The sequence below is a fragment of the Pleurodeles waltl genome, chromosome 4_2 (assembly GCF_031143425.1).
Source record: "Pleurodeles waltl isolate 20211129_DDA chromosome 4_2, aPleWal1.hap1.20221129, whole genome shotgun sequence".
NCBI lineage: Eukaryota > Metazoa > Chordata > Amphibia > Caudata > Salamandridae > Pleurodeles > Pleurodeles waltl.
Genome location: NC_090443.1, coordinates 618,858,094 through 618,879,171, shown reverse-complemented (window position 1 = coordinate 618,879,171; position 21,078 = coordinate 618,858,094). Strand labels below are relative to the sequence as shown.

The window sequence follows — 21,078 nt, the reverse complement described above, 5'->3', positions numbered from 1 at the left end:
CTCACAAAATGTGGGTCAAATATACCATAAAGCCATTTTGCGGCGACACACTGTGATTTTGCGAATCACATAATTCACGAATGCAAAAAAGCCTCTTACTTCTGGTCCTAAAAGAAAAGAAATGTATTTCTTAGTTCACAGTTTGGGACTTTCCTACAATCGAGACACTGTATGAGGATGTACTTTTTTTTATATAAGTAGTATTGGTCAGCATCAACTTTTTAATAGGTAATCCCTGAATTTATCTTTGTTTAAAAATTCTATTCCTGGTCAACCTTACTCATTCTTAAATATAGATGTGCATTAGAACACAATGCAAACGGTTCCCTCCTTTTAATTAATAATTTGAAAATAGTTTGATGAATAATGTGCAGGAAAATTCCTCATGCTCAGACTGTTGGATGTGTCTCAATCTGATACAATGGCAGACAGAATAAATAGTTGCCACTTTAATAGTGCGATCAGGGCCAAACCTAGTAATTATTTATTTAGCACTCTTCACATCAAACAATATGGACGCAAGTACAGCTATGAGTTTCCTTAACTTAACATGACTTCAGATAACATTTCTCTGTTTTCACAAAGTCATTCAATGTGAGAATCATCACAAAGCTACTAAGTAAAGGAAATGCCAGTTCACTGCAATCTTTACCAATAAAGTATGATCAATTATATTTTCTGCCATAAATATTTAAGGCCGCATTTTTTACGATTATGCAAACTTTTTATGTAAGCAGAATAAGTATGTTGATACGTTGTTGGAATGATTCCATAAATATTCTGATGATGGTGAACCCCAAAATCAAATCATGCAACTTTCTTTTTGAATTTTTATAGGTTACAAATGATAGCTAAGACAGACAAGTTCCAAAAATACTGTGTGCCAAACATGTCTTTTGATTTGTTTTATTTAAAATATATAGAATATAATGTATATATTGTATGCTGTAGATGTGATTGAAATATGTAAATCTTTTTCAAAGTGTTTATTTATTCCAACTTAACCTTGCTTAGCATGTCTAAAATAAATCTTTTAAGTTCCCAAAAATATTTGCAGTAAGTATTTATAGGATAACAGGTTAAATATTCACAGTTGAGCAGCATCATAAAATAACATAGCATAATGTAACATCACATGAAATAATGATGCCTGCTATCAGCTGATGGGCTGTAAATTCAGTGTAAAATTGAGCAATAACTGTTAATGATGGACTTTAAGGTCAAATGTAATTGATGTCCTCTAACATAGTCTGTGCCCAAATCAACTTCACCACACTACACAGAGTAAATCTGGCACTACTGCCCAACTTCTCCAGTGAGTGAAAGTATTTTTGTTGTTTATATGTTAGTATCCAGGTTAATGTGAATACAACTCCAGTAGTCAGGATAGGAAATATCTGGTCACATATCGCCTTGCAGTATTTCTACATCCCCTACCTCCTTGTTCCATTCAAGTAGCATTTCAAGGGACAGATAGTGAGAATTTCAAGAGTACCATACACATTAAAAATACAGTATTTTTTCTGGTATGAACAGTCTTTCTCATGTAGCCACAACTCATGGTCTAGGTAGTATAGGTGTGTGACAGTTTTGAATCACATGAAGATGTTTAATTTACATTGCTTACCTAAGGTGTTTTAAAGATCACTGATGGCACATTGTTACCCCATTGCATAACACCTCCTTCTAGTAGTCAGCTGTCACCACTGATGATCACTTCCAGGTTATTGATGGTCTTGTAATATATAATAATATTTAAACAGGGGCTTTCAAAGGCATTTCATATTTTGCTAATGAGTGCTTTTAATGTTTGATATCCACATCAATGTTCTTAAAGGCAACATTAAATACAGGTGAATTGGTCAGATCTATGAAATTCATGGCAGTCAAATTAGGTGTCAAACAGAACAGATGCTATTCAATGGCTACACCGTATTTTTTAACTTAGCATCCAATATACCATTGTTTGCCTGCAATACTATTAAAATCCTTTTTCACTGTTTCACTTCTGCAGAAAGGGCAAAGATTCCTGCAAGTTGAAACAACACATCCCTATCACATATTGTCATATACCTATGCTTTCATTTCATAACCCTTTTCTACATTGTGTAAATCCCCTTACATATATACTCTTCCACATCTAAATGTGCCCCTCTCTTTCCTTTTCTTGCATGTGACCGTTTACAGCTTACCCACTTTGTTTGTGTCCAAACTTCTACACCCCACCTCTGTCTGCCCAAACATGTTTATTCCCATCTCCACATATCTATGCTTGTTCACCCTCTGTCCTGTGCTGTAGCTTCTACTTCCAAACCTTACTCTTGTATGTTGAAGCTTCTGGACCAAATCTGCTTATTAATCCTCTTCACACATATCCTTGTCATCCTCTAACTCATTTGCCTTGTGTGTAAAATGAGCCTTCTAGTGACAGTGACATTTGTTGGAAGATTCTGCTGGCTCCAAGGTTACACCGGTCCTTTCTTACTTTTCATTCACGTACATCTATCTACATGTTCCACATAAGCATTGACACTCATTTCTGATGTAAGTGGTGTTTCTTACATTCTGTCTCTTACTGCAAATTAAAACATTATTTGTACCCTTCCTATCTATCCAGCATTGCCTTGCTCCAATATCCCCCTTGTTCTGAGAAACATCTCACCTATTTCTTACATATCCATTCTTTTAACACCTACATATGTGTATGGATATGTCAATTTTCTATGTAACAAATTTTTCATAGTTATAAATGGTGCAACACAATCTCTCAAGTGTTTTTGCATCTATAACACTTATTGTGTGTCAAATACCAGAGAATATGTTGTGCATAAAGTTCACTAGTCTAAAGTAAGAACACTAAGAATGACAAAGAAATCTCCAAATTAACTTCCGTATTTTTGGATGTATTTGTAATTAACTTAATCTACAACACAAGCCATTAATTTCCTTTTGTACCTTAGCATTACTCTCCCTTGTCTGTGTGATGTGGACAGCAGAAGGCCCAAGAGACAACTGGCTTACCCTATTTGTGAGGACAGTGGGTGCAGCACATATATGATTACACACATATATACCCAAATAGTGCACATTTTATCAATGGTCATCTGAAAAATAAAGAACTAAAGGCAAAGTGTGTTCTGCCAACCCCATTATTAATCAATTTAATTAAAAATCCACAAACCAGTATTAGAAAACCCATGTCAGCCTCCAAAAGAAACAATGGGTCAGAGGTACGTATGTTCAGGTTTCCGATTACCAAATAGTGAATTTTTGCGATTCACTATTAGATAATCACAAACACCTATGTATGAAAGTGTGCTTTACACTTTCTATGATTCCCAGTGGGTCGCATATAGGCCTACCTCATTAATATATTCTCACTTTGTGACCCATTGGGCATTGCAAAGGTCCGGGCCGTTTGTGCATGAAAAAAAGATTTATACATCTGGCCCAATATGCATTCATCAGGTTTAGACCGGTTCCTTTGTTGTAAAATGTGAATCACTGAAACCAACACCCAGGGGCTGGTTTGCAAAGATTTTTCCTCCACCCTTAAGATTGGAAACATGGGCCTTTGTGCATGTTTTGTGGGTCATCTTAAAGCTGTCTTCAGCCACAAAAACAGCCTGAAGACTGTTGTGAGCCAGGTTGACCCTCTTGCTAAATCATGTCGATCATTTCTCTTTTCAGACTTAAGTCGTAGCAAACCATTAGTAAAATTGGCTTAACTATAAGAGAGCCTTCAAAATTCTTGTAATGTTGTGAACCATTTTCTGAAATATCTTGGTTGTTATTCACTAGTTCTGGCGGAAAATACACCATATGGAGCCAATGAAAATGGTCCTTACAGCAAAAACATTAGTGGAGACAAAGAGAGAACATAAGATATTCAAATGTTTAAAAAAACTATTCCTTAAGATAAAAGATTTAGAGGGTCATTCCTACTTTGGCGCCCGCCAAAGTACCCCCGCAAGAACACCGCTGCGCGGTCAGAAGACCGCCACGGTGATTCTGGCTTTCCTGCTGGGCTGGCGGGTGACCGCCAGAAGGCCACCCGCCAGCCCAGCGGGAAAGCGCCTTCAACGAGGAAGCCGGCTCCGACTGGAGCCGGCGGAGTTGAAGGCGTGCGACGGGTGCAGTAGCACCCGTCATGATTTTCAGTGTCTGCATAGCAGACACTGAAAATCATGGTGGGGCCCTCTTACGGGGGCCCCTGCAGTGCCCATGCCATTGGCATGGGCACTGCAGGGGCCCCCAGGGGCCCCACGACACCCCATACCGCCATCCTGTTCCTGGCGGCCAAAACCGCCAGGAACAGGATGGCGGTATGGGGGTCGGAATCCCGCCAGTTTTCCGTTTCTGACCGCGGCTGTACCGCCGCGGTCAGAATTGCCCTGGATGCACCGCCAGCCTGTTGGCGGTGCATCCGCGGTACCCTACCCTGGCGGTCTCGGACCGCCAGGGTAGGAATGACCGCCTTAGAGTGAAGGGCAGTAGATTGCAGTATCGAATACAAAACACTCTATATGTTATGGAATGACTACATATGATCACCAGTATGATTTCTACAGAAAATGTCTCTTAAACTGAGACCTTGTCTGTAGTTGATATATTTAAGCACTAGTTCTAGTTATCCTTTAGAAGTTGGTTCATTTATCAAATGTCCTTCATCATTAAATCGCATTCCCAAAACATGTTTGCTTATTATTACCTTTACATTGAAATGGACCATACCTCTTGGTAGTAATCATGTTGTGTGAATGAAAGAAAAATGTACTAATTTTTGTGTGGTTTTTCAGGGTTTGCCTGGCCCACCTGGTGAAAAGGGTGAAAATGGTGATGTTGGACCTATGGTAAGGACATTGCTATAGAATATATATTTTTTTATATTTGTGGCGAATAATTATATAAGTATCAGTCTAAAATATTAATTTTATTTAATTTGGGAATGTACCAGCACACGCACCCCCACACGCATGCACACCCCACCTCCCATCCACACACATACAAACAACCCCCACCCCGCCACACATGCATGCATTCACATACACACTCCTCTGCGTACACATACATTCACACAGACACCTCCACTCACTAGCAAACATGCAGACACACACCCTCATTCACTCGCACATAATCATTTAGACACCCCCACCCACTCGCATACATGCAGACACACACTCCCATTCACTTGCTCAAAGACACACACTCACACCCCCCCATTTGCATACATAAATGCACTCGTACACCCCATTTGCACACATAGACACACACACCACACACATGCACCTAACACTCCCTACCCCTCACCCCACCCCCCCTTCTCTGTTGAGGAGTTTGTCCGGAAGGTGATGGGTTGTGGCGGTCTTGCATAGCCAGAACCAAGACGCCAGCAAGACTCCGCCAAGCTGTATAACGGCTCGTAATACAGTAAGCAGAGTCTTGCTGCTTTGGCGGTGCTGGCGATGCAACCACTTCTTCGGAGTCGGGCTTCCACCCATAAATGGACGGCCAGCACTGGCGGTCTGCTGCTGCAGCAGCTTAGGCGGTCTTTCAGAAAGACAGCCGAAGTCAAAATGAGGACCATATTTTTGTGACTGGTGATAATTTACAATTTGGGTACTGTGTGCTTGTATGCTCATTATATTGTTGTGTTTGATTCTACACATCTAATACAAATTGCCATTTTTCATTCTTATTGACAGGGTCCTCCTGGTCCTCCTGGCCCCAGAGGCCCCCAGGGTCCAAATGGAGCTGATGTAAGACACACCTTTGTCTACTTTGAAAATGAATACCATTTAACATGTTTAGATTGTACATGAGAACTTCCCATGTCTAATGTTATATTTTTTCAGGGACCTCAAGGACCCCCAGGTTCAATTGGCTCACAAGGAGGTGTTGGGGAGAAGGTACGTTGAATTACACAAACTAATAATCTAGTTATGACTTTGTTAATTTTGCTTAAAATAACGATTCACAAGATTTTTGCTCATATCACTTTGACAATGTGGTATGTCTGCCCCCCTCAGATATTTCCACAGGCACATTTCACCCAGAAAATTCTGTCAGAATATGTCTATAGGAATCTTATTGGACTATGGGAACAATGTAGAAATTGACATGGGAACTCTTATTTGCTCAGTGAATTCCAATTGCCTCAAGGATAATAATAATGGGATAATTCAACAAGCAAAAAGTAAGGGAACCTGCAATATTCGTAATTGTGAGTGCGGAATTACTTGATTTGGTTTTTCAACATCACTGATAATGTGGAGCATAATGCTTAAGAGATGGACTGTATCATCAAAGCACCTTTAGACCAAAAATTGTCCTTCTATTTCTCATTAGTGTTAGTGTGTATACTTTTAGCACAATAGCATTAAGCTATTTAGATCATTCCAAAGTCATATGCACATGAAAATCCTACATGATCTGATTCTTGGTGTTATCTGGAGGCGTATTCATAGATCTCAGACAAGTTACACTCAAACAAGGTCAGATCAAGGACACCTATAACTGTAAAGTGCAATTTACTTTTAATTGTCCTCTGAAACATCGAAATCTTTTATGATTGCTGAGACCAAACTTTGTGCTCAGGATGGTAGGTTTGATTCTTGTAGAGAATGTAGCATTTTTGGAATGACAAGATATATCACTGTAATTATTATAAGATAGTATTTTCTTTTTCATCCATCTAGTAAACCAGCATATTTATCTAATGTTCAATAATGTTCACTAAAGGACACCTTTCAAGAAAAAAGCTTTTGCTCTTTTAAACAAATCATGGTTTTCCTAATCATTGCCAGCTACAGATCAGGACAAATACAGACATTAGATAAACAAGCGGTGAACAAAACACTTTCACTCATATTTTTCTGTCATAACAAAACATCCAATCTACTTGTAAAGCTTACTGTTGTGAATGCCATTACTGATTGCATATTTATCATTGCCCATGGATAAGATAACTTCTGAATGACAAGGGCATCAAAAGAAGTTCCATCCACTTTCTGATGACCTAAATGACATCACTTGTTTGGCCTGCAGTTCCGCCTTTAGCATCTCAACCATTTTTTACTTGCTCAGGTGTCAGAGGAAGTGTATTGAGAAAATGAAAAACAGAAAAACATAAAGCACAATTTAATTCTTGTTTCATTTGTTCTGAACTATCCACAACTGACATTCATGCTCTTCAGTGTTCCCATCCAGTCCAGGGAAGTCACATCAGCCCTCTATAAAAAAAACGGATACTACCCGGGAACCACCATCCTACACAGCATTGTGATCTTCAAAATGCAGCTTCAACCAAGGGTCTGGAAGACCTATCCTTTGTCTGGTTTCTTGCTTTCACGATTTCAAAGGGAGCCCCTGCTAGGACTACTGCCAGAGTTCTGCCTGCTCTCCCTTTTTCTCTGTGAGAATAATGTGCCAGTAACTGCGAAAGGGAAATAGCTAATCACCTTAAGCAGATTCTCCCCTGCCCCCTACTTTTCTTAGGAGAGGGATACATCTTTCAAATGAGCCCATAGTTCAGGGAAAAAATGTGATTTGCCAGCTGGCAAATAAAGTGATTAAAATGTCATAATAGGATAGTTAAAAACCCTCATCCAATGTAGGACAGTGCAGGGAAATATTGCAAAAGTCAAAATAGATAAAGGAATGGATATTGGTCCATATTGTTATTGCGTGTGTGCTTGGAACCCAGGGAAAAATAGGAAATGTCACGCCAATGGCCCAGCACAAAGCCCCTTACCCAAGTTGGGCAGCGGCAGACCTTATGTCAAAAGATGTGTCACTGATCACAACTATTTTAACAGAAGCATGTAGTGAGTGACACTCCATTCAAGGGGGTTCACTCACAGCTGAGATGTAAAAACACGGAGGTCCCAACAAAAACTGGGGGAAGCGTAGATTACAGGTTGGAACTCACACTCTTTTAATATTGAAGTAGGAAAATAGTCAGCAACAATTCAGAAGAAGCTATTTAAATTTTACGAAATGAATACATTACAAAACTTTGAATACATTGTGTGCAAGTTGAGGTAAGGAAGACTGACATGTAACATCAGCAAAAGGATCATGGTGAGTGGTCATATTTCCAAATTTGGTGTTGATAGCTAGCATCTTCTTGACCGGGGGTTGATAGGCTGAGATTAACTTTTTAACCATAAATGTGTTTACTAAGAAAATGACCCAAAATTACAAAAGCTATTTTTACCACAATATAGGAGATGGTGCATTACTTGCTAGTGACTTCATCCAATTAAAATATGATGTTGATTGATTCTACACTTGTGGAGTTACAAGCAATCACATAATAAAGTATGATGAGCATAACAAAACTATTTTAGTTTTCTCACATTTAAATGGCTTTTGATATTGTAACTAAATTTCACATTCAGATGCAAATTGCCAAACAAATCAAGAAGTCAAATTGAGGTTACAATCAGGTAACATTTGACGCAGTCACAGAGACCTGAAAGTAGTAGGTACTAAATGAAAAGTGCTTGTAGAATTAAATGTTGAGCTCTGTCTATAAACACTTTTTTTGTAATGCTGGGTTATATTTTACGCAATGGATCCTGTGTCAATTGACTAGACAAAACAGGTGAGGCAAGCAAGACAAAAACAGGAGAGGCATAGCTGAAACTTCAGCAAGAAGACTAAGCTTTTCACTCAATCATTTTCTGTTGTGACATTGTCCATAAGATAATAAAACTGCAAATCAGCAAATTATGCAATACAGGAATACATAGTGGTAACTCTTATGACTAGTAAATATGCACATAAATATACCATTTTGAGTATAATCACAAGCAATCATTTTTTTTCTTTTTTACAAGATACTGGTGAGCTGCATCACTAGTGCTATGAAGTACAGCATTGTAAATGACACATGAAATCCCACATATAGGAGTAAAATTGCATAATACTTTTAACTGGCTCTCTCCAATATCACTTGACCCCTGCTTTACCATCCCATTGCCTCCTATGAGACACCACGCCATGAGTCCTAATAGCATATACTCACCAGGCACCTTCACCACCTATCATTCATAGTGGGGTAGGGTCTGTAAACTGTTAATTTATTGGTTTCATCTCTACCCTTGGACCACAAATGGTTTATATTGGCAATGTATCTATTCTTGGAGTCCATGTTTCTTATATTTTCTTGATTACACTGAATCTACCATGTTGGTATGGTATGTTTTTCGGTATGCCTTTTGGCCATTGCATCACTGAGTAGACTTAAGACATTTTCATGGCGGTCACCTCAAAGGCCACCCTCTATCTTTGTTTCATAATTCTTACTCATACTTGTACATCTCCTTGTAAGGCCTTATCATTTCTCTTTTCTATAAAGTGAAAATGGCTTATAATAGACATATAGCTTATCAACCAATAACATGCAAATTCACATAATTTTTAGCTCCTGATTAGCACGGTGAAAGTAGTAGATTGATGTAACTTCATTTGATGCTTCATTTAAGAAGACCATGAAAATTGTTAGTAATAGCTGCAACGAAAAACAGATTGGGATATTGCTTTACACTCCCTAGGACATCGAACTGGGGGTCAATAACAGTCTCAAAGCTTCCTTATTTCTGAATTACAGTGGGGTGGGTTCATTAGAAAATTCCAAAGACCTGGAAAATGTTTTATCAAGGCATTCACCAACCCACTCTTCAATGTTTCTTTTACGTCAATCAGAAACTCTGAAACAAATATTTGGAAACAATCTTCCAAGCCCAGTCCAGTACAATCTGTTGCATAAATGTTAGTGATCATCAATTTCCAAGTCAAGCCCATAGGAAAAGTGTGATTAAGAGCCTGGCATGTCATTTACAAATGAGAAAACACAGCTCTCCCTGGAATTTCTCAAGCTAGGAAGCATTTCTCAAATATGCCTTCACTTCCTGCTAGGCCATTGTGAGCAGAATGAAACCCATATCTCATTTAGTGTTGTCTTCTGAAACCCTTGTGAATATAGTGAAAAATACCTCTTTGTGAGAGCCCTAAATGAAAGTATGAAAACAATGAAAGATGTTCCTATTAAAACCTGAATAATACTATGTAATTGTGTAGGGATGTTCAGCTGTGTCTCATTGTATTACATTGTAAAAGATAAAAGTGGTAACCACACACAACCTCACATTTTCCATTGAAGTTCTTTAATGAGCAAAGTGATGGCTTCTGAGAAATTATGGCCCAAGGTGCATATTAATGACCAACGTATTGTTTCCAGCACAGTCTCTTGGAATGAATGAAAGTAGCAGTAGAAGTGGAAATTAATAATGCTGTCTATTTTTCAAAAAAATATTAAGTCTGACTTTTTCATTTATTTACACTCAGTAAGTAGCAAAGGAATGAAGTATGATGATATAACAGAAGAGTCTTGAAAAGCCAATAACATTACATCTAAATATAACTATGCATAGGATGACAAATGGTACAAGGAAAAGGGGTTTCATACTTCAAAAATGTGTAACTGCACATTTTATATTCTGAAGGACGATATATATTCCTTTACATAATTTAAATATCCAATTGGCTATCACAGTAATTGTTTTACGTGACTAGCCAGATTGTGCTGTTGTAGGTGAACACCATCCACAGACAAGAGAGCCTGTTCAGAAGGACTTGGAAAATGTGAATATAGTGCAATCCAATCCTTCACCTGTCAGACACAGGTAGATCACAAAAGGATTCCCTTGGGCTCAGATTTGAAAAGGTTCAACAAATCTGTATTTTTGTTTGGCCTGCAATTTGAATGTGCAATCCCTTGGGTGATAATGTAGAAGTTGTCCTTTAAGGGTTTGTAACAGGATCACATTGCAAACTGAAATGTACTGAAGTGTGAAGACAACTTCCTCACATAGCTCACAGCTCTCCCTGCCATCACACAATTCAATGCATTTAAAAGATCTTCACATAAAATTGTGCTTTTAAGTGTTAAATCCTGTAGAGGAACCTATCAAGACAAGTGTTTCTTAATGGATACATTTGTGAAGTTGTTAAAATCTAGAGTTCTTTAATCACATTCTTGTTTCTCTTTTCTTCTATGCTGTTGAAATATCCCATATAGCTGCTGCACAATACATCATCTATTACATTAAAATCTACAGTCTGGAAGCAGGTTTAAATGAATAGCACAAATGAAAGGAAACAAAACACATTTACTGTTTAGATACTAATTAAATCTAATGTTTTCCTACCAGGGTGAGGCAGGTGAAGCTGGTAATCCAGGGCCTCCTGGAGAAACGGGCATTGGGGTAAGTATGCAGCAATTGCAATTGAAATGTATGCTAAAATGTAAGATAATAGAAATGGAAGTACAATAATACATGCATTTCCAGTGCTTCTTTGTAATTAGAAAATGTTGTATGAGGGTATAAGTACCAATATGGATTATTCAAAATTTTACTGGTAAGAATCCATCATGATAAATATTCCACATTTTGTTTTTCACAGACATTGACACATTATATATCATATACATTTGCAGGGCCCTAAAGGTGAAAGAGGAGAGAAAGGCGAGGCTGGTCCACCTGGAGCTGCTGGACCTGCTGGTCCCAAGGGACCCCCTGGTGAAGATGGTCCTAAAGGAAATCCTGTAAGTTAACAAGATCACACATATCTAAAGACAGTCAAAGTCATACACATATATATACACACAAAAGCTCTCACATTAATAAGATAATAAGATGCTGAACCAAATATATATTGTACATTTTGTAGGAAGTTGGCTCTGTATGCACTATTTCAAAGTAAGGAATAGTATGCACAGAGTCCAAGGGTTCCCCTTAGAGGTAAGATAGTGGCAAAAAGAGATAATACTAATGCTCTATTTTGTGGTAGTGTGGTCGAGCAGTAGGCTTATCAAAGGAGTAGTGTTAATCATTTGTTGTACATACACAAGCAATAAATGAGGAACACACACTCAGAGACAATTCCAGGCCAATAGGTTTTTGTATAGAAAAATAAATTCTCTTAGTTTATTTTAAGAACCACAGGTTCAAGATTTACATGTAATACTTCAAATGAAAGGTATTGCAGGTAGGTACTTTAGGAACTTTGAATTAGCAAAATAGCATATACAGTTTTCACATAAATCACATATAGCTATTTTAAAACTACACAGTGCAATTTTCAACAGTTCCTGGGGGGAGTAAGAGTTTGTTAGTTTTTGCAGGTAAGTAAACCACCTACGGGGTTCAAGTTTGGGTCCAAGGTAGCCCACCGTGGGGGGTTCAGATCAACCCCAAAGTTACCACACCAGCAGCTCAGGGCCGGTCAGGTGCAGAGGTCAAAGTGGTGCCCAAAACGCATAGGCTTCAAAGGAGAAGGGGGTGCCCCGGTTCCAGTCTGACAGCAGGTAAGTACCCGCGTCTTCGGAGGGGGGTTTTGTAGGGCACCGGGGGGGACACAAGTCCACACAGAAAGTACACCCTCAGCGGCACGGGGGCGGCCGGGTGCAGTGTGCAAACAAGCGTCGGGTTTGTAATTGAAATCAATGGGAGACCAAGGGGTCTCTTCAGCGATGCAGGCAGGCAAGGGGGGGGCTCCTCGGGGTAGCCACCACCTGGGCAATGGAGAGGGCCTCCTGGGGGTCACTCCTGCACTGGAGTTCGGATCCTTGAGGTCCTGGGGGCTGGGGTTGCAGTGTCCCTACCAGGCGTCGGGTTATTAGAAGCAGGCAGTCGCGGTCAGGGGGAGCCTCGGGATTCCCTCTGCAGGTGTCGCTGTGGGGGCTCAGGGGAGGGCAACTCTGGCTACTCACGGTCTCGCAGTCGCCGGGGAGTCCTCCCTGAAGTGTTTGTTCTCCACAAGTCGAGCCGGGGGCGTCGGGTGCAGAGTCAAGTCTCACGCTTCCGGCGGGAAACGCAAGTTGTTTCAAAGTTGCTTCTTTGTTTCAAAGTTGCAGTCTTTGGTGATCAGAGCCGCCGTCCTCAGGAGTTTGTGGTCCTTCTAGATGCAGGGCAGTCCTCTGAGGCTTCCGAGGTCGCTGGTCCCTGGGGAGAGTGTCGCTGGAGCATTGTCTTTAGAAGTAGGGAGACAGGCCGGTAGAGCTGGGGCTAAAGCAGTTGGTGTCTCCGTCTTCTCTGCAGGGTTTTTCAGCTTAGCAGTCCTCTTCTTCTTAGGTTGCAGGAATCTGCATTCCTAGGTTCTGGGGAGCCCTTAAATAATAAATTTAAGGGCGTGTTTAGGTCTGGGGGGTTAGTAGCCAATGGCTACTAGCCCTGAGGGTGGGTACACCCTCTCTGTGCCTCCTTCCGAGGGGAGGGGGGCACATTCCTATCCCTATTGGGGGAATCCTCCATCTGCAAGATGGAGGATTTCTAAAAGTCAGAGTCACCTCAGCTCAGGACACCTTAGGGGCTGTCCTGACTGGCCAGTGACTCCTCCTTGTTTTTCTCTCCGGCCTTGCCGCCAAAAGTGGGGCCGTGGCCGGAGGGGGCGGGCAACTCCACTAGCTAAAGTGCCCTGGGGTGCTGTAACAAAGGGGGTGAGCCTTTGAGGCTCACCGCCAGGTGTTACAGTTCCTGCAGGGGGAGGTGTGAAGCACCTCCACCCAGTACAGGCTTTGTTACTAGCCACAGAGTGACAAAGGCACTCTCCCCATGTGGCCAGCAACATGTCTCGAGTGTGGCAGGCTGCTAAAACCAGTCATCCTACACAGATAGTCGGTTAAGGTTTCAGGGGGGACCTCTAAGGTGCCCTCTGGGGTGTATGTCACCATAAAATGTACACTGGCATCAGTGTGCATTTATTGTGCTGAGAAGTTTGATACCAAACTTCCCAGTTTTCAGTGTAGCCATTATGGTGCTGTGGAATTCGTGCATGACAGACTCCCAGACCATATACTCTTATGGCTACCCTGCACTTACAATGTCTAAGGTTTTGCTTGGACACTGTAGGGGCACAGTGTTCATGCAATTGTGCCCTCACCTATGGTATAGTGCCCCCTGCCTTAGGGCTGTAAGGCCTGCTAGAGGGGTGACTCATCTATACTGCATAAGCAGTGTGAGGTTGGCATGGCACCCTGAGGGGAGTGCCATGTCGACTTAGTCGTTTTGTCCTCACTAGCACACACAAGCTGGCAAGCAGTGTGTCTGTGCTGAGTGAGCGGTCCCCAGGGTGGCATAAGATATGCTGCAGCCCTTAGAGACCTTCCCTGGCATCAGGGCCCTTGGTACCAGGGGTACCAGTTACAAGGGACTTACCTGGATGCCAGGGTGTGCCAATTGTGGAACAAAAGTGCAGGTTAGGGAAAGAACACTGGTGCTGGGGCCTGGTTAGCAGGCCTCAGCACACTTTCAAATCAAAACTTAGCATCAGCAAATGCAAAAAGTCAGGGGGTAACCATGCCAAGGAGGCATTTCCTTACAACATTGTAAATGGCTTTCTATTTAGGAGCTGTGAGGAATAGTATTGCCATATAGTTTGATCTCTGTAAGAGCCCATAGATGGGTCAAATAACACATCTGCTGGTTTATGTTCTTCAACAATAGGAGTAACGTCTCCCTGATATTTGTAGGTGTAGATTTTGTTTCTCTGACTTTGCCTAAAGTCTGCTTACTGATTTTGTAAAAGGTTATTAGCCTTTTTATTCTCCTTGGTTGCTCATTGAACATTCTTTAACATATTTTCCATGGAGAGATGTCAGGAGTGGGACAGCCTGGCAATTGTTTTGGATATTGAAACTGGCAGATTACTATTTACTGATGAAGTAATTGCTGCAGGTTTCTTTTAGTTAGGGTTAGGGCTGGGCAGAAAGATTATTCAAGCATATGATTGTTGTGGCTAAGCACAAGTGAATTGCACTTAGCTCTCAGGAGGAGCCATAGTCTATTGAGGTGTTTGCACTTTTTGTATGTACAAGGCACAACAGCAGCCAATATGACTGAATATCAATTTAGAAAATGCAATACTGGGATTTTTTTCTAAGGGATACAGAAAATTGACACTCTGCTACATCCCAATTACAACTGTTTTGTTAGAACTTAGATTACAATATAGGGTTGACTTATGATTGTGAAAATATTTAAAAAACTGTGATTCGTATGTTAAATTTTGTAATACAATTACAATAATGAATTAATAATTAATAAATATACAATTATTTGAGTCAGATATCAGTAGTAAAGGAGTAGCTAATAAGGATGCATCACACAAATCACCAAAGGTGTCTACCTATCTATAGCCCTCCATTTAACTCGTGTATTACACTGCTTATGACTCACTAACATCTACCTAATTGATTCAAAAGGCAAACAATCTCCTTTTTGTTTAAATAATTACAAATGAACTGCACTACTAATAACTATGGCATCTGTAATACCCCGCAGTCTGGTTTAAGAAGACTAACTGTTGATGTGAGTGTTCCTGCATATTTTGGGCTTTATACCACTCCCCATCACAATCACCTACTCACCATTATAACTTGTTATTTACCTATATTTTTTATGCCAACAACCATTCATACTTTTGGCAGCCCTGCTAAGGATAGGCATCACTTACACAAAATGTCATCTGATTAAATTCCCATCATGTTGATCAATCTTATTTAGTTTTTTATTGCTCCCCAAGACCATTCAAACTTTCTATTAATTTGTGCCTGTGAGTGTTCATTCTAGCTTCTTCTCCCTACATAAACCTGCTGATATCATCTGCTCAGCTGTGCTTTCATACCATCTCTTCCCCCTCACCCAACCTATTGCCCCAATAAAGAGAAAAGTAACTGGCTATATCTATCCCATTTGCTACTGGAAGACCATATTTTAACAAATGCTAAAACCAAAATGTACATGGATAATTATGTTTCAAATCACCTGTACAAACTCTCTTCCGTTCCTTTCATCTCAACTTGCTTTTTATCTCATCCACTGCCTACTACCTTGAGATTTTGAGAATGCAAATCTCATCCTTCATTGTCTCAACTAGTGCCTCCATGTGCAGACACCCTCTCAATATCTGTAAAATCTGTCAACCTATATATTAAGAAGCACATTTCTCATAGTATTTCTGCATTACTTCTATCAACCCTCGACTACGTCCTCAGATTGCACACTGACAACATGTTCTACCTTTCTAATCCTCCTGTGGCCATCTTCTTTGACATCAGGCAGGCTGTCTCATTACATGCAACAGGTTCCTCTATAACTCCATTACACCAGTAATAAAATAAAACCATAGCTTCAACTTCCCTAACTTGGCCCAACAAGCGCCTGATTTACCAGCATGTAACTCTCTACATTGAAAAAAACAGCTGTCATGGTGGTTCTTGTGACTTTAGGAAATGTTTGCTGGACAGTGCCATCAGTTATGGTAGCTGGTCATCAAACTTTTCAAAACTTTACTGTTTTTCAACAACAAACTCCCAAAGCCAGACTTTGTTTTTGAAAAACAAAAACACTAATGGCCTACCATCTTGGGAGTTTTATCCCTGTGTGTGGTGATCCTTATTTTTTTGATCCTGTCCCTTATCACCAACATGTTACTGATGGTGACAGACAGGAAAAAAGACTTTACACTAAAAAGATTTTATACTATCCAGCCTCAATGGGATTGACAGTGTGAAGTCCTTCCTCTGATTGCCCCTACTCCATCAGGAGGAATTATTTTGTCAGAAGAGCCAATGGGGGCTCACTCAACAAAATACTTGTGGTCCCTCCTAGTCTAAATGAAGCAGGCGGACCAAAGGTTTAGCAGAAAGAGTACTCTGTCATGTTTGCAACCGAGTATCCTATTATCCAACTTCTAAAGCAGGCCCTAGTGTATACCCTCCCTCTCCACAACATTTTCACATATTAACCATTATCCCACAAACAATATTTCTAATATGTTGTGAAATTACAGTCATGTCTATTACAAGTGTAGATGCTGTCTATGTTTTCCATTAATTTATGTGCGATCAGTTACTTAATTTCTGAACACCTAGATATATTAATGGTTGTTTTAACATGGATACTTTCTTACATACATGTGAATTGCTTTATTCATCAGCTTCCTTTATCTACTTTTTTAGGGCCCAGTGGGCTTCCCTGGTGATCCTGGTCCTTCTGGAGAACCTGGACCTGGTGTAAGTTTGTGGAATCCTTCTAAGAGCAATAATTAAAACTGAAATAAAATGCTGTGTTGAATATATTACTTTATGACATTAGGATTAAACACACTGGCAAAAATGATTTGAGGGCCATTTTAATTGGGAGACACACATATTCAGAACTAAACTTTCTTCCTATCCTCACATACATTTTCTCCCCATAAAATGTAAGCATGTTGTTCCTGTTTTGACTTAAATGAGCAAAAATCAAAATTGTTTTTCCCCAGAAATGTTAGCATAGGGAAAAGAGCTTTTTCATGTTTCTGTCCTGGTACACATTGTCCCCTGCCTACAGAGGAGGTTGTGATTACATAACTGATCTTATTAATTTCTACTTAATCAAGAGAAAATTTACATTTTATTTTTCTAGAAATCTTTGTCATGATTATTCATTGAGATGCACCATTTCCTCTGCCTCATAGACATATGTAGATACATTAATGTAGTCTTCCATATCAGGAACATGCATTGATTTGCAAGTATGAGATAATATTTAAAAGCAAAACAATTTCATTCTTAAATATGATTTATTTTCATTTCCTAGGGGCAAGATGGGTCGGCAGGTGACAAGGGTGAAGATGGGGAGCCTGGCCAGCCTGTAAGTACTCATACTCACACGACTGTGTCACATTGTGATAATTTAATACAACCCAGCCATGTTTTAAACAACACATCCTTGTTAGAAAACTTGAGCTCATTCAGGTTTTGAATCCTCATAACAGATTGAAGCACTCTGCAGATATTCTAGAGAGGGGGATCAATTCAATAATTTGAATATGTAAATAATCTGGTTACACAAAGATCTTTTGAGTTTGTTGTATTGATAACATCCAAAACACAATGCCTTTTTCAGGTCAAAGACATAAATGTTTCCTAGCAGTCGGAACTAATGAGGTTTATATTACACTATAATAGCACCAGACATTTTACAGTGGTAATCAATCTATATAGCAGCATTCCAATAAACTGTGGGCCATATTTCCTGTGGCAAAACTGTTTATCTCAATAGAAAGTGAAACAGTTTTACAGACTGATGGTTCAAACTCATTAAGGCAAAGTATACAAGTGTCTTTACATCCTCATTACAATCACATTCCCATTGCGTCTGACAATTTCCTAATCCTTATGATATTCTTTCAACCTGTGTTGTGCCTGAACTCCTTTCCTGCATCATCCAACAATCTAATGAAAATAAATAAAACACAGATCATTAATAAAGCAAACTAACTATTAGAAGTAATAATTCCTGGGTTTAATTCACAATATCCTCCCCATTTTCTGTGTAAACTCTGGTCTGATGTTAAAAAAGCTTGTTTAAATGTACTTGTGAACAGTGTGCTCAAATAAATATACCTGTGAGAATATTTTTGAATTCTTGCAATATTTCAACAGACCCTGAAGATTCCCAGTGCCCCTTCTCTCCTCAGAAAGTAGCATGTTCTTTTACTCACTAGACTGAACACATCCTGATAATTATGATTAATATGACTTATATTGCTCACAGCTAATCAGCACAGTGTCCCTGTGCTGAGATTACATCAAAAAAGCAAAACACCGCAGTCCAATCCTGGTTACAAAGCCAGTGTTCACCCTTTTTTTAATACTGCTCTATTACTGACAGCACACAGTTCCAACTGGAGCCTGTTCCATGCTGTGGCACCCAAAGGAGCCAAAGATCTGCCTCCTTTTCTGGCCTTCTGAATTCTTCCCGGAGCATAAAGGCTAAACCTTGCTCTAAGATACTCAGCACCAATCAAATATAAAACCCCATGCTTGTACACTAGAGCCTTGAACAGAATTCTCTTTCTGATTAAAATCCAGTGCAAAGTGCACAGATGAAACAATATGTGCGCTCTCACAGGCAATTTCAGGAGGAGGCAGGATGCAACATTTTGGACCACCATTCAGTTTCTCCAACAGGTACTCTGTCAAACCCAGATAGAGAGAATTGCCATTGTCCTGCCTTGACAAGGGCCTGGGTGACTGTTTTTTGCAGAAAAAGAAAAAAAGTGTAAAAACTTTTCCAGCAAGTGCAATACACCAAAGCAGGGGCCCACCGCTGATTTAATTTGTGGCTTAAATGACAGGCAATCATCAAATTTGTTTTTACCAATGCCATTTTGTGGACGTGGTGATGGGGCATTTTTTGTCCAGAAAGCATGCCAACTATTTATTATGAAAGAAAAGAATCTCTGGGCCTCATTAAGAGCCTGGCGATCCTTATACCACCAGGCTCAGTGTAGCAGTCAGACTGCCGCACTCCTCGTGGTCTGGCTGCCAAATTACAACCCTAGAGTTCTGACTGCCAGGGACCACCAACACCTCCAGGGACATGGTTTCCGTCAGATTTCAGGTGTCAGAGTCGCAGTCAGCCATGGCGGTGCTGAGTTCAAGGCCACCACGCTGATCATGAGTCTCGTTTCCACCAGCCTTTTTATGGCAGGGACCCTGTCATATAAAGGCAGGTGGAAAACTAGTGCTGGGGGCAACAGAGGGCCCCTGCCCTGCCCACAACCATGTCTTATGCAGTGTATGGGCCCCCCTGCCCACCACCCTTGGAATGCACACTGTCTGCTACAGCAGGCAGTGTGTATTCCGAGGGTGCTGGGAGCACCCTCGTTGCGAAGGCATTGGCCTCAGCCCCATGGGGAGCTAAAGCCAATGACTCTGCACTATTTCCAATGGGCCTACTGGCAGAAACCTCAGATTTCTGAGGTTTCTGCCGGTCAGCTCAGTGAAGTCCTTGTAATCTGCCTGGGGGGAGAATGCCAATTCCACTGCGGTCTTCATTCCAAGGGTCTGGTGGAACAAAAGTTGGCACACCAACCTCGTAATGAGGCCCCCTGTCTTTTCCACATTTCATTTAAGCTGGTGTATTGCCATCCAAAGAAAAACAGGCATCAGCCAAGCATATGATTATTGATTCTGCTTATGATTGTTGGTGTTCCTCAAGTGTCTTTCTTTATTGTTAGGATTGTTCTTTTGGATTAGGCATAGCATTCCATTTATTTACCAATGTGACAAACACATTGGTAACACAATATAAACAATGCCAAATTCTTTTAACATTTCTGGCCATTTAAGATTTGCCACAAGTCACTTCATTAAAACTCTACATACGTATTTAGAAAATCAGGTAAAATAAGTGAAGAGAGGAAGTTAAAGTCAACACTTTGGAGATTAGGGCATTGCACACAAATGTGGAAAACTCACTTTAAGGTTTTTAAATTGCTTGCATTGTGTACCAGGAGCCACCTATCCTGTAATGGTTTTGCAAATCATGTTGTAATTAATCTGACCAATGTTTGATGAGTTAAAGTTTTGTTGAACCTATTTAAAATGTACCATGGGACTTTTTTGGCATGCATTGGACCTGAAGTACTACTAGCACAATTACCCACATTAATAGTAAAAGTATTCAATGTATTGCTTTTGAAGAAATCAAATTTCCGAAGACTGATAGATTGCTCAATGAAGACTTTGACCCCAGAGAAAACTCTTTCACTCAACATTAGAGGACATTGATTCCAATATTAAAGGAAACAATTTGCATACTAGTCTTGCCTTACAAAAATATCTCATCTTTTTTTTAACAAAACTAGATTGCCTGTGATGATATTTTGAAAGCACTGGTACCTGTTTGAATAATGCTATTTTGAGAAAAGACCAGCATTCTCTCTGTTAGTGTATTCCTATACCTCAACTTCTAAGGCCCTTGATATGAGTATCCCACTTAATTACCTATTATTTCCTCACACTGTTCTTACCATTACTGGGTGTCCTAGTGATTCTTTGGGTAAGGAGATAATAGGATTACTTAATATTTTTTCTTTTTACGCTAGGCTGCTCGTGTTCTTGATGACATCTTGTTGGTGCTGCTAACTAATTAAAACTCCAGTATCCACTGTTTTTAGTTTCTTCAGATACCTCAATACCACATCTTCAAAGGCCCTCTAATATAAGTGACCTGG

The 21,078-nt window shown here is 40.1% G+C and overlaps 1 protein-coding gene across 5 annotated transcripts in view; it reads left to right on the top strand.

The window, feature by feature from the left end:
* COL11A1 (collagen type XI alpha 1 chain) overlaps positions 1-21,078 on the top strand; it is a 360,373-nt gene that overhangs the window by 282,354 nt on the left and 56,941 nt on the right. For all 5 annotated transcript variants that reach the window (XM_069232190.1, XM_069232193.1, XM_069232189.1 and 2 more), the window contains 7 exons: positions 4,800-4,853; positions 5,706-5,759; positions 5,856-5,909; positions 11,220-11,273; positions 11,507-11,614; positions 17,030-17,083; positions 17,652-17,705. In XM_069232190.1, coding sequence (XP_069088291.1) covers positions 4,800-4,853; positions 5,706-5,759; positions 5,856-5,909; positions 11,220-11,273; positions 11,507-11,614; positions 17,030-17,083; positions 17,652-17,705 — 432 coding nt within the window. The remainder of the gene's footprint in view (positions 1-4,799; positions 4,854-5,705; positions 5,760-5,855; positions 5,910-11,219; positions 11,274-11,506; positions 11,615-17,029; positions 17,084-17,651; positions 17,706-21,078) is intronic.